The sequence below is a fragment of the Hemitrygon akajei genome, chromosome 5 (assembly GCF_048418815.1).
Source record: "Hemitrygon akajei chromosome 5, sHemAka1.3, whole genome shotgun sequence".
Classification (NCBI taxonomy): Eukaryota; Metazoa; Chordata; class Chondrichthyes; order Myliobatiformes; family Dasyatidae; genus Hemitrygon; species Hemitrygon akajei.
Window position 1 is genome coordinate 139,271,501 of NC_133128.1, and position 20,414 is coordinate 139,291,914.

Consider the following 20,414-nt stretch of genomic DNA (forward strand, 5'->3'; position numbering starts at 1 on the left):
GCTGGCAAACGTGAAATCATCCACTTTGAAAGGAAAAGTAGATCAGATTATTATTTAAATAATGAAAGATTGCAGTATGCTGTTGTCCCAAGGGACTTGGAAGTGCCTGTGCATGAATTGCAAAATGCTGGTTTGCAGGTGCAGCAGGTTCAAGGCAGCAAATGGAATGTTGGCCTTTGTTTACTAGTGATTGAATTTAAGAGCAGGGAGATGACATTGCAACTGTACAGAGTGCTGGTGAGGCTGCATTTGGAATAACTCATGCACTTCTGCTCTCCTAACTTGAAGAAAGATATGTTGGCTTTGGAGGCAGTGCAGAGGAGATTCACCAGATTGACTCTGGAGATGAGGGGGGTTAATATACGAGAAGAAATTGAGTCATCTGGACTATACTTGCCAGATTTCAGAAGATTGAGAGGAGCCTTATAGAAACGTAAAATTATGAAAGGGATAGGAAAGTTGTTTCCACTGGTAACTGAGACTAGAACTAGGGGACAAAGCCTTAAGATTTGGTGGAATAGATTTAGGATGGATATGAGGCAAAACTGCTTTTCTGAGAAAGTAGTGAATCTGTGGAATATCTGCTCAGGGAAGCAGGACAGGCTACCTCATTAAATCTATCTGAGCGGGATTATTATTCTGCCTAGTCTAATTGACCTGTTCCTGGACCAAAGCCCTCCATACCCCTCACATTCATGCACTTACCCAAACTTCTCTTAAATTTTGAATGCAAACCAGCATCCACCACTTCCTCTGGCAGCTTAATCCACACTTGCACCATCCTCTGAGTGAAGGAGATTCCCCTCAGATTTCCCTTAAATATTTCACCTTTCACCCTTAACTAATGACCTCTAGTTCAAGTCTCCCCCAACCTCAAAGGAAAAAGCTTAGTTACATTAGCAAATCTACACCATTGATAATTTTGTATACCTCTATCAAATCTTTCTTCATTCTTCTAACCTGTTTAACCCTTCCCTGTAACTCAGATCGTCAAGTCTCAGCAACATCCTTGTAAATTTTCTCTGCCACCCAACAATTTCTTGAATATTCACTCCTTCCTTACAAAGGGTTCCAGTGCACACCATCCATAGAAGACACAGCAGCAATCAACCAGTTTTCGTTAAGAAACAGGAGAAACTGCAAACGCTGGAAATCCAAAGCAACAAACACCAATGCCCTTGAACGGAAAATCCTACAAAAAGAAGTGGATACTCCCCAGACTATCATGGGTAAAGCCCTCCCAGCCACTGAGCTCATTTACAGGAAATGCTGTCCCAGGAAAGCAGCATCCATCATCAGGGACCCCCACCACTGAGGACATGCTCTCTTCACGCTGCTGCCCTCAGGAAGAAGATATAGGAGTCTCAGGATTCACCCCACCAGGTTTGGGATCAATTACTACCACTTAAACATCTGGCTCTTGAACCAAAGGGAATAACTTCTCTTGCCCCATCACTGAAATGTTCCCATAACCAATGGACTTGCATTCAAGAGCTCTTCATCTCATGTTTTCAATATTTATTGTTTATTTATTTATTATTATTATTTCTTTCTTTTTGTATTTGCACTGGTTGAATGCCAAAGTTGGGCGATCTTTCATTGGTTCTGTTATGGTTACTGTTCTATAGATTTATTGAACATGCCCTCAAGAAAATGAACCTCAGGGTTGTATATAGTGACATAAATGTACTTTGATAATAAATTTACCGGTACTTTTAACGTTGAAATGCTGGAAGAACTCAGTAGGTCAGGCGATATCAGATGCTACCTAACTTGCTGAGTTCCTCCAGCATTTTGTGTGTGTGTTGATCCAGGCTTTTTTGACATTTCTTCAAACTTCAAATCCTTTACCAACTGAAAAAAACTTTCAGGACAGCTCCACTTTGTAAGTTCTTCTCTGAGGAGTGTGATATAAGATGGCATGGGAATAATCCATTCCTTCACTGTTGTTGGGTCACAGTCATAGAGCTCCCAACCCAGCACTAGTGTAGGAGAAACTTCAGTACACACACTGCAGTCAGCAACAGCGCAAGAGGATCAAAACCATCTTCACAGCACTGAATACGTAATTATTGTTAATGTCAGTATTTAATGATGGAATAAATAAAACAGTGGCCCCTGGATTTATTGTCATCATTAACATCACAACAAGTCTTACAGTCAGTGCCTGCATTAAACCCCACATATTAATCGCTAGTGTTATTCCCTTCATTTAATGTCACATTGAAAATAGCCGGTTTATTGAATATCACACTGATTTGTCTCCTTTAGCATCCCACACTGGCTACAGCCATCACTGTCTTGTTTCATATTCTGCACTGGCTGCTGTGATCATCATCTCAGTCCATGTTTCCAGTTGTAATAGGATTTGTGTTCTTAACCACAAATACTGCCCTCTGGGGTTACCACGTCTTTTAATCTTTGACACAATCCTGGAAGACTTCCCTCTTTTAACTGGACATGGGTCTGCTCAAGTTATTGGAGTCTCTTAATACACCGGTGCACATGACCTGATCTCCCCTGGCATGTCAATACTGAAGCTTTAGAACTATTTTATCCTTTACTCCTGCAGTTATCGTGACCTATAACATATCAATAAGGACCAATTCCCATAACACCATAAATCCCCTATGGTTACCAACACACCTTACCAATTCCTGGAGCAATGTCTTCTAAAATTCACTCTGGCTAACATACTGATGTACAAAGGTAAAGTTCCTTTAATATCACCCCTCATACCAATGCTATTGGTGTCCTTTAACATCATATACCAAGCTGTATCATCATCTCTGTGAAATAGGCAGACCACAGAACCTACTGATCTCTGATTTTACCCTCTCTTGACTCCTGAAATCACAAGCTGACCAAGGGCATTCCTATCTCACAGAGGCCCGAGTTATTTGGCAGCAAGTTTTCCCACCTGTAAGAAGAACACAAGGAAGCTTGGCGGGGGCAGAGCTGCAGGAATGGGGTGGGATGAAAGTGATATTTGAGAAGAGCACCACAGCAGAGAAGTGATTCTACAGCCTACTGACTCACTTTCAAAGACTCTGCCATTCATGTTGTAGTATTGTTTATTAATAATAATACAAACATGAGTCCTTTAAAGTGAGTATTTGGTCATTTTAAATTTGCACAATTTGTCCCCTTTTGCACATTGGTTGCTTGTCAATATTTGTTTATGTATAGTTTTTCATAAATTCTATTGCATTTCTTCATTTTCCTATTAGATTTCTGCAAGAAAATGTATCTCAGGGTAGTATATGGTGAAATACATGTATGTCCCATACTTTGAAAATAATGCTACTTTGGCTTTGAGAAGTTTGCAGGGGAATGGGGACAAGGACAGAATTTTGCAGTGGATTAGTCCAGGCAAAAGGCTCAGGTGGAAAGAATGCAAAGGAGAGCTGGGGCAGGGGCTTGAAGAAAAGATGTGAGTCAAGAAAGATGATGGAGAGAACGAAGGAGGGAGTTACGAGAAAGAGGAATCAGAAGGCAGAGATTGGCAGCAATCCAGCTAATGAAGAAGCCAGTGCAGACTGATTTTGGTTGGTGAAGGTGTTGTGGTTTGAGTGCCACCACTAATTTACCAACAGATCTTACCGTAATGACTATCTAGGAATGTGGAACAGCCTACACTTCCAGTGTATGCAACACCCACAAACCCCAAATAATGCGAGACATAACAATCCTGTACAAACACGTGTCATGTGGGCACAACACCACTCTAAAGTTACAGAAAAGCACAATGCTGCCACAAAGTGACCCAATAAAGCTCTGTAGCTTAAGATAGTTTTCACCCATCAATAGAATTTTTGAGCAGAAACCTTTTTGATCTCATTGAAACATTAATGATCCTACGTAAGAGGGCTTGACAGGGAAACGTTGAGATGTGTCCACTAACAGGAGAGTCATGGACAAGGGGGCAGAGTTGCAAAGTAAGGAGCAGGTTATCTAAAGCTAAGGTCTGTAGTAATTTCTTCTTTCAAATATACCTCTGGAATTAACCAGGGTTGTGGATGCTTTTCATTAGAAGTATACGTGGGTAAATTGTTGTAAGTTTGAGAAACTAAGTTTATGGGGACTTGGCACAGAAGAGGAGCTGAATTCAGGAGGAGGTCAGCAATGATTATGTTGAATGGCAGGGCAGGGCAGGCTTGAGGGGCCAAGTGGCCTACACCTGCTCTTATTTTCCTGTGTTTTTGTGTTCAAACACAAGTGAGCACAGGCAGGATGCAAAGACACACTGAACTAAAGTGAGCTGCCACAGCCTGCTTCTCCGCTGATGGGAAAGGGGGGGAATTCTGCAGAAGTCACAAACGACCTGCTCCCTACTGCAAGCTGCTGCTTGAAAATGCCTCGGAAAAAAAGCAGCAGCGCAGAACATGATGGCTGCTGTGACCATCCCAACCACAGAGGTCTCGCTCGACCTGTCTGTGGCTACAGCACCAACATGACGGAAACCTCCATCAGCACCTCTTGACAGAGGCAGAACAACTCACAGTCCTGCACATTACTGGGGCGCTCCCCCCTCATCGTTACCCCCACACCCCCCAATCCTGACTTACTGCCCTGCACAGCAGACCCTGTAAACATCCTTTCAGCACATTGCACACTCCTTCACCAGGCACACTTCTTCAAAGAAAATGTTTGCTTCCCTCTTACAACACGAGGCATTTGAAGCTGACAGCAGGGGAACTACCATCAACGTGGTGCAACTATCAATTCTAAGGTGCAGTGGTTGAGGCCTTGAGGCTTTTTGGTTACCTAGAGTTGAGGTTGTCTCATTTTACCTGAGAGGGTTCTTCCTCCTGACTCTCCCCACTGGGCAACAATTGATATCACTAATCAGTATCAACACCAGCGAGAATTAGCAGGATGCCACGCACCCATTGAGTTATACAGTAGTCAAGCAGGTTCTTCATCCCTCCAGTTCTATACTGACCATTTAGCACCCACTTTTATGCAAATCCTACCCTAGTGTCTTTTATTCTCCTCACTCTACCATCAACTGCCCCCAGATTTTACCCTCACCTGCACATGAGGGGTGATCTATAGTGGCTAGTTAACCTACCAACCTGCATTTCTTTGGGATGTGGGACGAAACTGGGAAACCCATGGGATCACAGGCAGTGTGTGTAAAGTTCACATCGGTAGTTGAGATTGAATGACTTGGTGCAAGAGTAGGTCATCAAGAAGCAAAAAATGTATTAGTCCAGGTCTTCTGGCACGTACGTTTCTTTGAGTGTGGATCCATTCACTGACCCTGACCAGGTGACCTTGGAGAGATCCGGAATGCTGGCCAAGATGAGCGGGAAGCTGTTTGCTCTCTGAAGAGAAGTTCAGCAGACTAAGCTTGAGTTCAGAAGACTGAGAAGCAATCTTATTGAAATGGTCACACTCCTGAAGGGGCTCAACAGGATGGACATGAAGCTAATAGTTCCATTGGCTAGGCTGTCCAGAACTGTAGGTCACAGAATCAAATGAAGAGATCAACCTATACTTTGTCATAGAATAATTAAGAACTAAAGCACAGAAACAGTCATTTTGGCCCATCTAGTCCAAACTGAACTATTTGTTAAGCCTATTTCCATCGACCTGCACCTGGACCATAGCCCACCACATTCTTCCCATTGATGTACTTATCTTCTCTTAAGTGTTGCTATCGAACCCACATTCACTACCCCCACAGGCAGCGCATTCCTGCACTCTCACCACCCTCTGAATGAAGAAGTTCTCCCTCATGTTCCCCTTAAATATTTTACCTTTTGCTCTTAACCCATGATCTCTAATTCTACTCTCACCCAACCTCAGTGGAAAAAGCACACTTGCATTTACCCTATCTATATCCCTCATAATTTTGTATACCTCCATCACATCTCAAATTATAAAATCAAATAATCACCTTAAATACCTTAAGCCTTAATCTTCTGTACTGGAGTGAATACAAGTCTGATGACTCTTTTTGATGGTTTTTACACTGGGTGGTTGAGAAAGCTTTTCTTTCCATGTTTGGATTCTGGTCTGCATCAGTATTTTTTTACAGGATGGTTGAGTGTCTAAGATGACAAGAAGGGTATTAATACCTCAGACATCCAAAGCACCAATCACTAATGTTACTGACTTTTCACACTCTACCATCCAAACTTGTTTGCTTTTCCTTTGAGTATTCACATTACTTATCTGTTATTATGGTTCGTCCAACGTTTAGAGCACTGGATCTTGGAGTTAGTGTCTCCTTTAACGAATAGTAAATTACTTTGTTATTGACGTCTCTTCCCCTATCTAATTCTGGATTAGCCAATATAATACATATTCAGCATTCTAAAAACAGGAGCTGAACTGTCAGGGAAAATTACTAGAGCTTTAAATAAATAAATTCTGGAACAAGCTTGTGTTAATTTTGGCTATATTGATCAAATTTGATCCCTGTTCTCATCAACCCTCGACAAGCAAAGCACAGTATTGAATAAAGGAGAAAAAATGAAAATTTCGCACAATCTGAGCTGAAAGATTTTTGCTCACCAGTAATTAAAAAAAGGTGGCACAGAGAAGTAATGGCCCTGTGTAAAGAGTAGGAAGTCGATAGTCTTTCAGCAGACGCCAGCTTCAATTTGTTACTTTGAGGAAGTTTCAGCCACATTCTGATAATTGCAGGGAACTATTTAATCCATTTCCAGGTGACATTAACTGATTAATGCCAGGGAGGGGTTGTAATGGAGGGAGTTGGAGGCGAAAAGGAAGGAGATGGGATCAGATCATCATTTGGACTGTCATACTGAAATTATAGCACAAAGACATTTATCTCACATTCCATCGCACTTTCCAATCCCACCATCTCCACCATCTAGAAAGGCAAGAAAGGCAATTATAGTGGGAACACCATTGGCTTTAAGTTCTTCTGAATCAATTCTGCGGGGTTCCTTTATCATTGCTCAATCTAAATATTGTATTAAAATCCTGGAATTCCCTACCTTACTGCATTATGGAAGTACATTGACCATACTGACTGTAGCGAACACCTTTCTAAGGGTCATAGTGCTGGTCTTACTACCAGTGCCCACATTCCAGGAGAAGTTCGTCCTGATGCTACAGTTTGATGGCTTTACTGCGATGTTAAACTTTCTTTTCCTGCACTGCATTTGATCAATATGTAAGCCTGACAAACATCCAGCTGCAGCAAGTAGCTGTGGAAGTCTGCGTCTTATGTTGCATGAAGCAAGAGGTAAGATACAGATTAACTTTATTTGTCACATGTACATCAAAACTAGGAAGCGTACTATGAAATGCATTAATTTGTGTCGACGACCAACACAGTTCAAGGATTGTGCTGGGGTCAGCATGCAAGTGTCACCATGTATCTGGTGCCAACATAACATGCCCAAGACTCACTAACCCTAATCTGTGGAGGAAACTGGAGCACCCAGAGGAAACCCTCATGCAGAGAACATACAGACTCCTTACAGACAGCGGCAGGAATAGAACCCTATCAATGGGTGCTGGCATTATGAACTGATTGTGCTAACTGCTATGCCATTATGCTGCCCCCCTTCGTCAGGAGGTAAAGCGTAGTGGCTGGACTCCACTATACTGCAGAAAGAAAACAGCAAAAATCAACATGCCAAAGTGTGGTCATTAAAAGAGGAGAGTGTTAAATATTACATGTGGTATCCTCCCGTTTCCTCCCTCTCCATCTCACTTAGTCACAAGGGACACTGGGAGAATTACGAGTGGTGATTGATAAGTTCAGGGCCTAAGGTAGAAGGAGTCAATTTTAGAAAATCTAGCATAACTGCGGCTCTGGAGGTTCATGGCAGTAAGAGTTTTTCTTCCTTCTACCATCTACGTGAGATGATGGGCTATCGAGAATTTTGAGACTTCCTTTTACCGTGTCCATGGTCTGTCCTTATCAAATTACGGCATTGCTTTGCACTGTTGTAACTATATGTTATAATTATGTGGCTTTTGTAAGTTAGCCTTGGTCTGTCTTGTGTTTTCGTGATATCATACTGGAGGAACATTGTATCATTTCTTAATGCATGCATTACTAAATGACAATAAATGAGGACTGAGTGTCCTCACAATCTAATCTAAAACATTTATTTTTCAACATAGTCCTCTCCTACATTTACACACTTAGTTCAGTGGTCATTGAGCATATGGATCTTGGACCTCCAGAAAGTGTCCACAGCAGGGGTGATTGATAAGTTTATGGCCTAAGGTAGAATGAGATGAGTTATACAGCTCTCGTTACATGCACATGCAGGCCAACTCTTTGAGTGATTATGCAGACAGTTTGAAGTTAATAACTCATCTCCTTCTACCGTAGGCCACAAACTTATCAATCACTCCTCGTGCAGTTGTATACGACCTGGACAAAACTAAATCCTATCTGGCTGCAGTTTGTTACAATCATTACAGCACTTCGGAATTGTAATCTGCACTCAATGTGTAAACACACTGTAATGTTTCACTGCTAATGTAATGGCCTCTCTGTAACGTTTCACTGTTAATGTAATGGTTTCTACGCACAAGCAATGTTTGGGTTATGACTAGAGATAACGGGGGCTTCGGAATATGTGCCATCCAATGAGAAGCATGTTGTTCTTTCTTGTGGGTCTGAGAGAAGGGATTTCGTGGTCTTTTGTCAGCAAGAGAAGACGCAAGTGGAGAGAGTTGGTAGACCGCCAGACGGAGTGGACTTGGAGTGAGGGTCCAAGGGTCAGTGACGCTCAGAGGTCGATGGGAACGAATGGACGGAACCGTGAGCTCCAACGTGCACATTAGACTGTTTAATTAAAATGGGCCCTTTTTCTTTACTAGCCCTATAGTCAGATTAAGATTTATAAAGTTCAATCGTTAAACTGCATATGGTGTACTGTCTGATATTGTGCGGTACGGATTTGTAACCATGCAACACATCATGCAGTGTCCACACAAATGAGATTTTTCAGTTTGGCTGGGCCAAGAGGCTGTCTTCCCCGAGACAAACGCATGTTGGCTGAACCTGAGGATTATGAATAGAAATGGAGCAGCCACTCAACAAAGTGAAACTGCCAGATAGTCTTCTGCTTTAATGTTGATTCTGGTGAGAAGATTTGGGCAAATTCCTTGGCTCATCTTCAAAACAATGCCATGGCATCTTTGAGGATCACTGCAAGGGTAGGCAGGACTTTGGGCCAATGCCATTAACAGTCGTACAAACAGCACATTTACGGGCCATTCGGTCCATCTGGTCCATGTTGACCCAATCTTCTGTTTAGTCCCATCGACCTGCATCTGAATTATAGTCCTCCAAACCCCTCCCCATCCATGTACTTAACAAAACTTCTCCTAAATGTTACTACTGAACCCACATCTACCACTTCGCCCACACTTGAAGCATCTTCTGAGTGAAGAAGTTCCCCTTATACTCTCCCTAAATAGTTCACCTTTCACCCTAAACCTATAACCTCTAATTCTAGTCTCATCTAACCTGAGGGGAAAGAGCCTGCATGCACCCACCCTATCTGTATCCCTCACAATTTCACATACCTCAATAAGATCTTCCCTTATTCTCCTCACTCCAGGGAATACAAGTCCTAACCTATTCAACATTTTCCTATAACCTGGATCCTCAACTCCTGGCAACATCCTTATAAATTTTCTCTGCAATCTTTCAATCTTATTGATATCTTTCCTGTAGATAGGTGACCAGAACTTCACACAATACTCTAAATTCAGCCTCATCAATGTCCTCTAGTTAAAAGATGGCAGCTTCAATGGCCCCTCAAACCCACTCCGCCAGTCACTGCAAGTGCCGGATGAAATCTCTGAGGTGAAATATGGACAGAAAGCGTTTGAATAGAAGCCAAGCACACATTCACCTGAGTGCCACTGGCTGCCTCTCTCACAGAGTTGATGATAGGCTGGAGATTTTAGGCCTGTGAAAGGATGAGGGGTGGCCTTACTCAAACAAGCAAGATCCTTACAGGGCTTGACAGGATAGATGTTGAGATGTTTTCACAAGTGGTAAACTAGCCTGAACCTAAGCAAATCTTTTTAGATTTGCTTAAAATGATTAAAACTTGCTTGCTATTTGAGAATCCTTATGAATCTCACTAGAATTAGCATTTACATAGGTTTATCACTGCTGTTTTGTATCACCACTGGATTCAATGTAATAAATTCATGAATCCATTCTGTTCCTTAAAAACAATTCAAATGCCCACCTAGTGATAACCAATCATAGTGTTGCAGTAACCAAAACTGTAATTTCTGCCCATGTTTTTGCAGTGTACAGCATTAAGCATTTCTGCAAAAAGCTATTTATAATCATAAAGACAAGTGTGTTAAACATGATGAGGGAAACCCAAAACATTCTACCTCTCTCATATTGAGACAGACTGGACCACATCATGAAGCTCTGGAGTAACACACACACAAAATGCTAGAGGAACTCAGCAACGCAGGCAGCATCTGTGGAAGTGTATGAATGATCAATGTTTGGGCAGAGAGTATTCATCAGGGCCTTGGCCTGAAACGATGACAGTATATTCCTCTCCATAGATGCTGCCTGATCTGCTGAGTTCCTCCAACATTTTGTGTGTATTGCTTTGGATTTCCAGCATCTGCAGAATCTGAGTAAGCCTAAGATGGGTCATTTGCTAGACTCTCTCCAAATCTTGCACAGATTACACAGCTGAAAGTGACATTTAAACCATTAGTGAGAAGATCTGATTCCTAGGCCTCAATCTGCTGTAGAGGCTGCACATCTGTGGAATGATGATGTTTTCACCATGGAGACTCCCCACACAATGTGACAGAGACCCTCAAACAGACAGGTTTGCTGACTGAGATGGCTTGAAGACGATGGAGTACAGAGAACCTGCCTCTTCTGTGAAGGAAGTTCAAAACAAGTGGGCATAATTTAAAATCACAAACCTGGAACTCACTCCCCAAAAGCTGAGGGCTGAATTAAAGATTAAAGGTCAGCCATGATCTAATTGAATGTCAGATGAAGCTCAAGGGGTTGGAGCTTACATTCAGCCATTCAGTCCCAGAGTGCCAACTCTACTCAGTTACTGAAGGTGACAATTAGATTACAACACGGAAAAGGCAGACTGCAGAGGGAATAAGGAGGTTCTGCACGTGAAGAAGAAAAGTGCAGATATGCTCTAAATTGCCAAGTATTGTCTGAGTTTGATCTGAAACTTCAGGCAGAATCAGATATTGTGGAATTTGTTATTTGGCTCCTAAAAGGATCCTTTTTCTGTCATTGTGAAGTCAATTAAGCAACTACACAAGTACTCCAGGGATAGGGTTTGGTGGGGGTGGAGCTCCATATTACTGCCTGCCTTTGAAATGCTGCTATTTTTTAAATGTTTATTCAGAAAATACTATCATCCATTAATAGGTGTTATCAAAACTTAATAAAAGTATTAGGTATTAGATATTAATCCATTTAAATGGTGGAAACTAGCAGTTCAAAAGGTGTTTGCAATAAAATGGAAATGGACTGTGACAACTTTCATAGCAGTGCTATATTCGCTTGGTGCCCTGGGTTTCTCCCACATCTCAAAGATGTGCAGATTGGCAGGTTAGAGGCTGTAAATTGCCTCTAATGTGTGGTAGAAAATGGGGTGAGTTAGTGGGGAAAATTAAAAGTGGAATTAAGATAGGGCAGTTTTAAGGTGCTTGGAAGTAAGTATAGAGGTAAGTTTTTTACACAATGAGTGGTGAGTGCATGGAATGGGCTGCTGGCGACGGTGGTGGAGGCGGATGTAATAGGGTTTTTTAAAGAGACTCTTGGATAGATACATGGAGCTTAGAAAAGTAGAGGGCTATGGGTAACCATAGGTAATTTCTAGAGTAAGTACATGTTTGGCACAGCATTGTGGGCCAAAGAGCCTGTATTGTGCTGTAGGTTTTCTATGTTTCTAAGATAGGATTAGTGTAAACTGATCAAGGGGGTCGAGGGCCTGTTCCATGCTATATCCCTCTATGATTCTAAAAGTGCTGTCTTGACCTGTGATGGCAAAAAATCATGCAGGGATACCAATCTTACCCTGCACTTTCACTTCCATGTTACACACAAAGAACGAACTTTGGAGGCAGTGGGAATCAGAGACTTTAAACATGATGACCGCCAGGGTCAGTTAATGTATTCAGAAACAGACTCAGAATTTTACTTAACACCATCTTGAGAACAGCAGAGAATATTACAAGGAAAGCAAGACACTGCTAAAAACCACATCAGCTTGATTTTGCGTCATTATACAATTTGCAAGTAGGTTTGGGTATGAGGCTGAGCCTGAATATAACAATTTGACATCACAGCAGTTTCCACGTTTTGAAATAAGACAGTGCACTACCCCAGCCTCGTAAGTGCACGCACACCGAAGTATGATAGACTTGAAGTCACAAAAGACTGCAAGTGCTGGAATCAGCTTGACAAACATGACTTTTAAACTATTTTCTAATCTGTAGCACATAGTGACAAAGAGAAAAGTTATATTGTGCTGATGACACAAAGTAAGAGTGAACCAGGAGAACGCCTGAACCCTGAACAATGGGAAGCAAAGAAGGATCCTGTCATGGAAAGAAATTAGAGATGTAATAGAAGCATGAAGGAGAAGGAAGAGGCATGCAAAGTGAGGAAAAACTCAGGAAAAACTGGGTTAAGCAAAATATACAAATGTAAAACACGGGAAATGAACTCCAAACAATTATTTGTTAATGCCGAGAGAATGGCTGGATAAAGCATGCCATGTATGTCTTTATTTTTATTACAACAGTTACAGTACATTAATGGCCTCCCCTCCCCTCACAAAAGACTTTTAAAATCTGAATTAGCTGTCAATGTAAGTGCCTGCATCTGTGTCCATGTGATTGTGTGAAGATTAAGGTAGGACTGTAGTCATGGCTGGCGTTAGTACCCCCTCATCCCTGAGACAGAACATTGTGGGTTGATGCCCCATACTAGGATTTCAGCAAAGGTTATGTTGCCATTTCAGTGCAACACTGAGAGGAAGCTGCCTCGGCAGATGCACTGACTTTCAGAAGACTTTAAGCCAAGGCCTCAGCCCTCAGTTGGACATGAAACACCCCAATTCATTACTTGACGGAGAGTTACCACAAACCAAATAAACCTTGAATATAAATTGTGTGCGATATGTCACTATTTTGAAAATCCAGATATTCTGTATTCACTGAGTTCTCCATATCTACCCTGCCAGATTTATGATAGATAATTGTCTCTTTAGAAAACCCAACAATGAATGGTTCCACCAGCTGCAGGACTACACTCAGTTCTGCTTTGTGCATTGTTTATTGGAAGTACAGTAGATGTTACTTAAATCACTTGAAATGCCAGGAAATATTTTTGCATTCAGTGAATGATGCTGCAGAAAAATACTAACCATTCCTCTCCCCTGATCAGCAGACAAGTAAGCCTGTACTGCCCACTTGGCACCCATTGCACAGTGAACTATCCCACGGCATTTTACAGGCTTTAAACAAATAAACATTGACATCAAGCCACTAAATTGGACAGAAACAAGAAGTGATACAACCTACAACTTTAACCAAAAGCTTGAAGTAACAAGGACTGTCAAAAGGAGAGGTGGCAAGGTTAAAGAAGGGCAGGTGACACTACACCAGGTGGGACCAGCCAAATGCACTCAGCAATGGTCTGAAGGAAGATTTCAGCAACTATTTCAATAAATAGAAACATAAGCTTTACCTAGTGGAATCCAATGAGGGTTTGGTACGTCCTTGAGCACTTCCTTCCCAGATGCCATTTGCCATTTCATTCCCAATGGATGACATCACTCGGATGAGTTCCACCGGCCAATCATCAAGATCAAGAGAGCGGACACGTGACAGGTGGGTGCCAAGATTGCGATGAATACCTGAACATTCGATGCAGATGAGGGCTCCAAGGTTCAAACTGGCCCAGTCTGGATCTGAAATAATCAAATCAGACATTTAAACCTTTTTGATCAAAAGTCCTTCTTTAGATATACTCCCTTCAGACAATCTATCCACGTATGGCATTCCTCTGCCATAACATTTTTTTTGTCTGAACACTGGGCTCCAATGACTTCTGCGAGAGTTGTGGTAGTGTGACATAAGATGGACTCTTGACCTCACAATCTACCTCATGATGATTTGCACCTTATTGTCTACTTCATTCTGCACTATGAAGAGTTTTCATTGTAATAATAATAAAATCAATTAACAATAAATATATTTGTGAATCAATTGATGGCATTCCTTCACCTCTTAATAGTAAATTTAGTGTTCAACTTAGCTTTTGGAACTAGGTCACCATCAAACCTTCTGCCAGAGGGGAAAACCCCAGAAAATTAACATTATCACCTCTGGTTATCACCATGAGTTGCTACGAAGATCATTTCCGCTGGCTTGCGACACAGGGTGGAGGGCCGTTACTTGGGATTGACAAAGACTGAAAATTTGCTGGAATTCTGCTATGGATGTGGAGAGACAAGAAAAAAATGATCCCAGGAATGAAAGGGTTAATGTATGAGGAGTGTTTGATGGTTCTGGCCCTGTACGTGCGAGGGTTTAGAAGAATGAGATGGTATCCCATTGAAACCTACTAAATATTGAATGGCCTAGATAGAGTGGATGTGGAGAGATGTGGGGGGGATCTCGGACCAGAAGGCACAGCCTCAAACAGAAGGATGTCTCTTTAGAACAGAGAGGAGGATGAATTTCTTTAGCCAGAGGGTGGTGAATTAGTGGAATTCATTGCCACAGATGGCTGTGGAGGCCAAGTCATTGGGTATACTTAAAGTAGAGGTGGACAGGTTCTCAAATGGTAAGGGCATCAAAGGTTATGGGAAAAAGGTAAGAGAATGAGGTTGAAAGAGATAATAGACATAGACATAGAAACCTACAGCACGTTGCAGGCCCTTCGGCCCACAAGATTGTGCTGACCGTGCAACCTATTCTAGAAACTGCCTAGAATACCGCATAGCCCTCTTTTTCTAAGCTCCATGTATCTATCTAAGATTCTCTTTCAAGACCCAATTCGTAAAGCAGCCATGAGGGAATGGTGAAGCAAACTCAATGGGCCGAATGGCCTAATTCTGCTCCTACGTCTTATGATCTTAAAAGCTGGGGATTCTTTCCTTAATGCAGGAAAAGCTAAAGAAAATTTAATAAATGGATCTACAAGGGACAAACCATCTTCACAGCCAGAAGGGTCAGCAACACGAGGGCACAGATTTGAGGTAATTGGTGAAAAACTCAGAGGGGAGATGAGGAGATTTTTGTTTCAAGTCAGTGGTTTGTAACAATGCATGACTTGAAAGGCTGGTAGAAGTAGATTCAATAATAACTTTCTATAGGGAATTAAATCTGAAGTAAAAAAAAAAGAAACATTTGTAGGTCTTTGGGGAAAGAGCGGGGAAGTGAGACTAATTGAATTGTTTCAAAGACACCACATAGACATGATGAGATGATGGCCACCTCCTGTTCCCTTTCATTTTATGGTTACATCCTAGAAACCCTCACTTGTCTGATGCAAAATGGTACAGGGATTTAGAAGAGCAACAATTTTAGAGAGAAAACACCATTTCATCACTTACTTAGTGCTTCGCAGTCCACGCACTGAGAGTTGCCCCGAATATTTCTGATCGACTGAAGGGCAATGGCTTCATTCTGGCTTGTTAACCGTGACTATAAAAGCAAAATAATAAGATGGTGAATGACCCTGTGAACAAATGCAAACAGGCACACTCATTACTGATGCTCCTGTGGAGAATTATTAAACGTTTTGGCTACCACTTTCCGATAGATCGCTTACCTAATTATTACTGCCCTTTGCTCTTCTTAAGGACAACCCTTGTCAAGTGACATTTATTATTGAAACCAAAGATAGTTTCACCTGTTCAGAATGGATGAGTTGGGGAGGGGAGGCTGAATGGATAGATAAGTGGACCATCAAAGGGAAAGATTACACTCTGATTCTTCCCCATCTGCTTGCCCTTTAGGACACATTTCAAGTCAGCGGCTCCCTTGAAGCAAGAACTGACTTCAAAACCATTCATAATTATTCACAAAGAAAAGCACAAGCTCTTGCGTCATATATACAACACCTTGAAGCTGAGCAATTAATGAAAGAGCCCACTCAAAATGTAGAGTAGTGTATATTCAGGAGAATTAGACACCTGTAGAAAAATGAAATTAAATCACCAATCTTTGCTACTTGCTTCCCTCATAACCCTGATCATCAAACTGTTAAACATTCTCCCTTTGAGAACAGACTAAGCAAAGCAGTTGATGATTCACAACAGAATACATTCTTCTTATAATCCAGAGGTTAGGAGAAGTACATAAGAACATTTTACAGGCTTTTGTAAGTGGATAAAGCATAGCTTTAGGCTAGATGCCAGCCAGTGATGTCAGGAAGCACTGATTCCCACAATTTCTAATTCTCCTGAAAGGAAGGAAGGAAGGAGTGGGGGGGGGGGGGGGGGGGTGTGAGTGTGTGTGTGTGTGTGTGTGTGTTTGTGTGTTTATTTGCAGTTACCTGGTTTTCTGCATTAATTTCTTATAGCATGTGGTCCCATCTTCATCTAAGTCACAATAATAGCCAAAATAGACAAACGCAATCTGCCTAAACTAATAACACACTGTAGCAGTGTGCTACACGCAGCGCTAAAATAACGACACGGAGTCGGTAAACTGCAATTAAAGATGTTTTTATTCGAACTTCACAGCCTTGCTTTAAAGCCTCCCTCATCCCGCCCTCCCCGGGCACGGATGCTCTAAGGGACACGTACTCACAAACCCCCGCAGGCTTTTTCCCTTTGTTGTGGACCTGGCCTTTGTGCCGGCGTGCTGGCTATTTGTGAGCCGGTTCGAGTGCGCTAGGAAGTGGGTCGCCACAACACAAACAATTGTACTACTTCTCACCAATACTGAGTACACCATTTAAATGATCACAGCCTAGCTTCAGAAAAATATGTGAACCTCTGGGCCAATGCCTTCTACAAAAGCTATTTGGAGTCAGGTGTTCCAATCAATGAGATGAGATTGAAGGTGTGGGTTGTAAAGGTGCCCTGTCCTGATAAAGACACACAAAGTCAGGTTACTGACAGAGCCTGCTTTTCTTCAGAAAGATCTGTTTATGAGCACCATGCCTCGATCAAAACAACTTTCAGAGGAATTGTGGGAGATGCAAAAAATGGAAAAGGCTACAAAAGCACTTCTAAAGACCTGAGTGTTCATCAGTCCACAGTAAGAGAAATTGTCTACAAATGGAAGAAATTCAGCGATGTTGCTACCCTCCCTAGGAGAGGGCGTTCTGCAAAGATCACACCAAGAGCACAATGTGCAATGCTGGGGGACGTGAAAAAGACCCAAGGGTAACAGCAAAAGATCTGCAGAAAACTCTAAAATTTGCTAAAGTCTCTGTTCATGTGTCCACTATAAGAAAATTATTGAACCAGAATGGTGTTCATGGAAGGACACCATGGAGGAAACCAATGCTCTACAAAACTAAACATTGTTGCACGTCACAAATTTGCAAAAGATCACCTGGATGTTCCATAACATTTCTGGGACAATGTTCTGTGGACAGATGAGAGAAAAGTTGAACTTTTTGGCAGAAATGCACAGCACTATGTTTGGAGGAAAAAGGGCACTGCACACCAACACCAAAACCTCATCCCAACTGGGAAGCATGGTGGAAGGAGCATCATGGTTTGGGTCGCTTTGCTGCCTCAGGGGCAGGCCAGCTTACAATCGTTGAGGGAACAATGAATTCAAAATTGTATCAAGACATTTTACAGGAGAATGTCAGGGTAGCGCTCCATCACCTGAAGCTTAATAGAAATTGGATGATGTAACAAGACAATGATTCGAAACACAAGAGTAAATCAACAACAGAACAGTTTAAAAAGAAAAAAAAAATGCTTTGGAATTAGCCAAGTCAGAGTCCAGACCTTAACCCAATTGAAGTGCTGTGGCATGACCTGAAGAAGGCTGCTCATGCAAGGTATCCCAGAAATATTGATGAACTAAAACGGCTTTCTATAGAGGAATAGTCTAAAATTCTTCCTCGCTGTTGTGTAAGTTTGATCAGGAGCTACAGGAAACATTTGGTGGAGGTTATTGCTGCTAAAGGAGGTTCTACCAATTACTAAATACAAAGGTTTACATACCTTTTCCAGCCTGGACTGTGATTAAACACTGTGTTCAATACGGACATGGAAAGTACAATTGTGTGTGTGTTATTAGTTTAGACAGATTGTGGTTGTCTATTACTGCGAGGTAGTTCATGGGTTATTGTCCATTCAGAAATCTGATGGTGTAAGAGAAGAAGATGTTTCTGAAACACCGAGTATGTCTCTTCAGGCTCCTGTACCTCTTCCTTGATTGTAGCAAAGAGAGGAGGGCCTACCCTGGGTGATGGGGGCCCTTAACGATTGATGCTACAATTTTGAAGTATTGCCTTTTGAAGCTGTCCTGAAAGCTGGGGAGGCTAATGCCCATGATGGAGCTAGCTAAGATTACAATTTTCTGCAGCCTTTTCTGATGCTGTGCAGTAGCCTTTCATAGTACACATTGTCGTAACCAGTTAGAATGGTACATCTGTAGAAATTTGTGAGTGACATACCAATTCTCCTCAAACGACAAATGAAATATAGATGCTGTGTGCCTTCTGTGTTATTGTGCCATATGTTGGGCCCAGGATAGATTCTCACTGATGTTGACATCCAGGAACTTGAAACAGCTCACCCTTTCCACTTCAGATCCCTTGATAAGGACTGGTGTGTGCTCCTTCAACTTCCTCTTCCTAAACTCCACAACTTCCTTGGTCCTACTGACATTCAGTGCAGGGTTGTTGTTGCGGCACCACTCAGCCAGCTAATCTAGCTCACTCCGTATGCCTCCTTGTCACCATCTGAAATTCTGCCAACAGTTGTTGTGTTTTTGGCAGTTTATAGATGACATTTCAGCTGTGCCTAGCCGCACAACTGTGGGTGTAGAGAGAGTAGAGCAGTAGACTAAGCACACATCCTTGAGGTGCGCCACTTCAAACTTACTCAAGAAACTTAAATTTTGCTAGAAGCATGGACAAATGGCACAAAGTGGACAAGTGTTGTTAAAAGGCAAGGCTGTTTTATTCCTGACCTGAGTCCTTAATTCACCTTGTAAACCAATTCAAACTCTTTGCATTGTTTTCCACAGATCAGAGTGCTGTATGCAAGGCAAAGTTAAGATTCCGAAAGTGAAACAGAGTTCTACCTTTTCCTGCAGTATTACTGCCAAGTTTTATACTAGCTTTTGATCTTCCCATAAAGCCTTAAGAAAACTTTCCTCTCTCCACCCCATCACCCTGCCATCACTCTATGTTGGAGGTGGCTACACCAAATTCAGTATCATTAGATATAAAACATAGAAGATATAAATTTAACTACCTACAAAAAGACTGATCTCTTCAATAGAAAGAAATTAGACATATCTATAATGATCACAAAATCGTCAGTATCACAATTAACAGATTGATAAAGGAAATCACTAAAGCAGGGAAAGGAACTTGGGGAAAGTACCTTGTTCTTGCTGCTCTCGCATGACTGTAAACTGGCCAAAATCTGACTTTCAATCGCTTGGACCCATGCGTCCCTCTCCTCGTAAGAAGCAGCTTCAAAGTGCCATGTCTGACCCGTGAGAGACACAATTATAAACTCAAAATTCTCTTCTTGCTCTGTAGAGGAAACAAAAGGAAAGTCTTACCAAGTGGAGAACTCAGTGCAATGTGTGTGTACACCTGCTTGAACCCCCGGGGCCTTTTTGTAACTCATTTCAATTTGCTTTTCAATCACCTCAGACCATGTAAAAGTCAAAGGGGAAATGCTGGGAATTATGGTCAAGCGATTAATTGATCATTAGCATGGGAGGTTTAACGATAGGCACCCAAAAGTGTTAAAGCTATCTAGCCAACAAGGTTAAATCCAACAAGATAGGACTCCTCAAATGAAATTTAGCCACTGAAATTTTACTGGCTAATGTACTGATATTGGGATCAGAAGTTAAATGCTCGAAGAGAAGGGTTCACATTTGGAAACAATTACCCATAGGAGAAAACTGACCACTGTTTTTTCCATCAGCTGAACAGAGACAACAGATGCATAAATAGGAATTTCTGGTATCATTTTGAAAATGGCTTTGAAAACAACCTGGTTTCAGAGGAAGTTCTTTGCAACCTGATAGCTAGCATTAAAGGGCATCAAAAGATTACTTACTCCTGTTTATAATTTCAGAAAAAGTCATCACAGCATCTGGACAATCATCTACTGCAAACTGTGTTAACAAAATTGAGTAACCTTCTGTTAATCAAATGATGTACAGTGAGGTTCCTTTTTCTATTCAGGCTTTTTGGAAATTTTTAACTTTCT

The 20,414-nt window shown here is 41.7% G+C and overlaps 1 protein-coding gene across 4 annotated transcripts in view; it reads right to left on the bottom strand.

The window, feature by feature from the left end:
* agap1 (ArfGAP with GTPase domain, ankyrin repeat and PH domain 1) overlaps positions 1-20,414 on the bottom strand; it is a 642,020-nt gene that overhangs the window by 75,234 nt on the left and 546,372 nt on the right. For all 4 annotated transcript variants that reach the window (XM_073046649.1, XM_073046648.1, XM_073046647.1 and 1 more), the window contains 3 exons: positions 19,569-19,723; positions 15,597-15,687; positions 13,724-13,946 (listed from right to left, as the gene is read on the bottom strand). In XM_073046649.1, the coding sequence (XP_072902750.1) occupies positions 13,724-13,946; positions 15,597-15,687; positions 19,569-19,723 (469 nt within the window). The remainder of the gene's footprint in view (positions 1-13,723; positions 13,947-15,596; positions 15,688-19,568; positions 19,724-20,414) is intronic.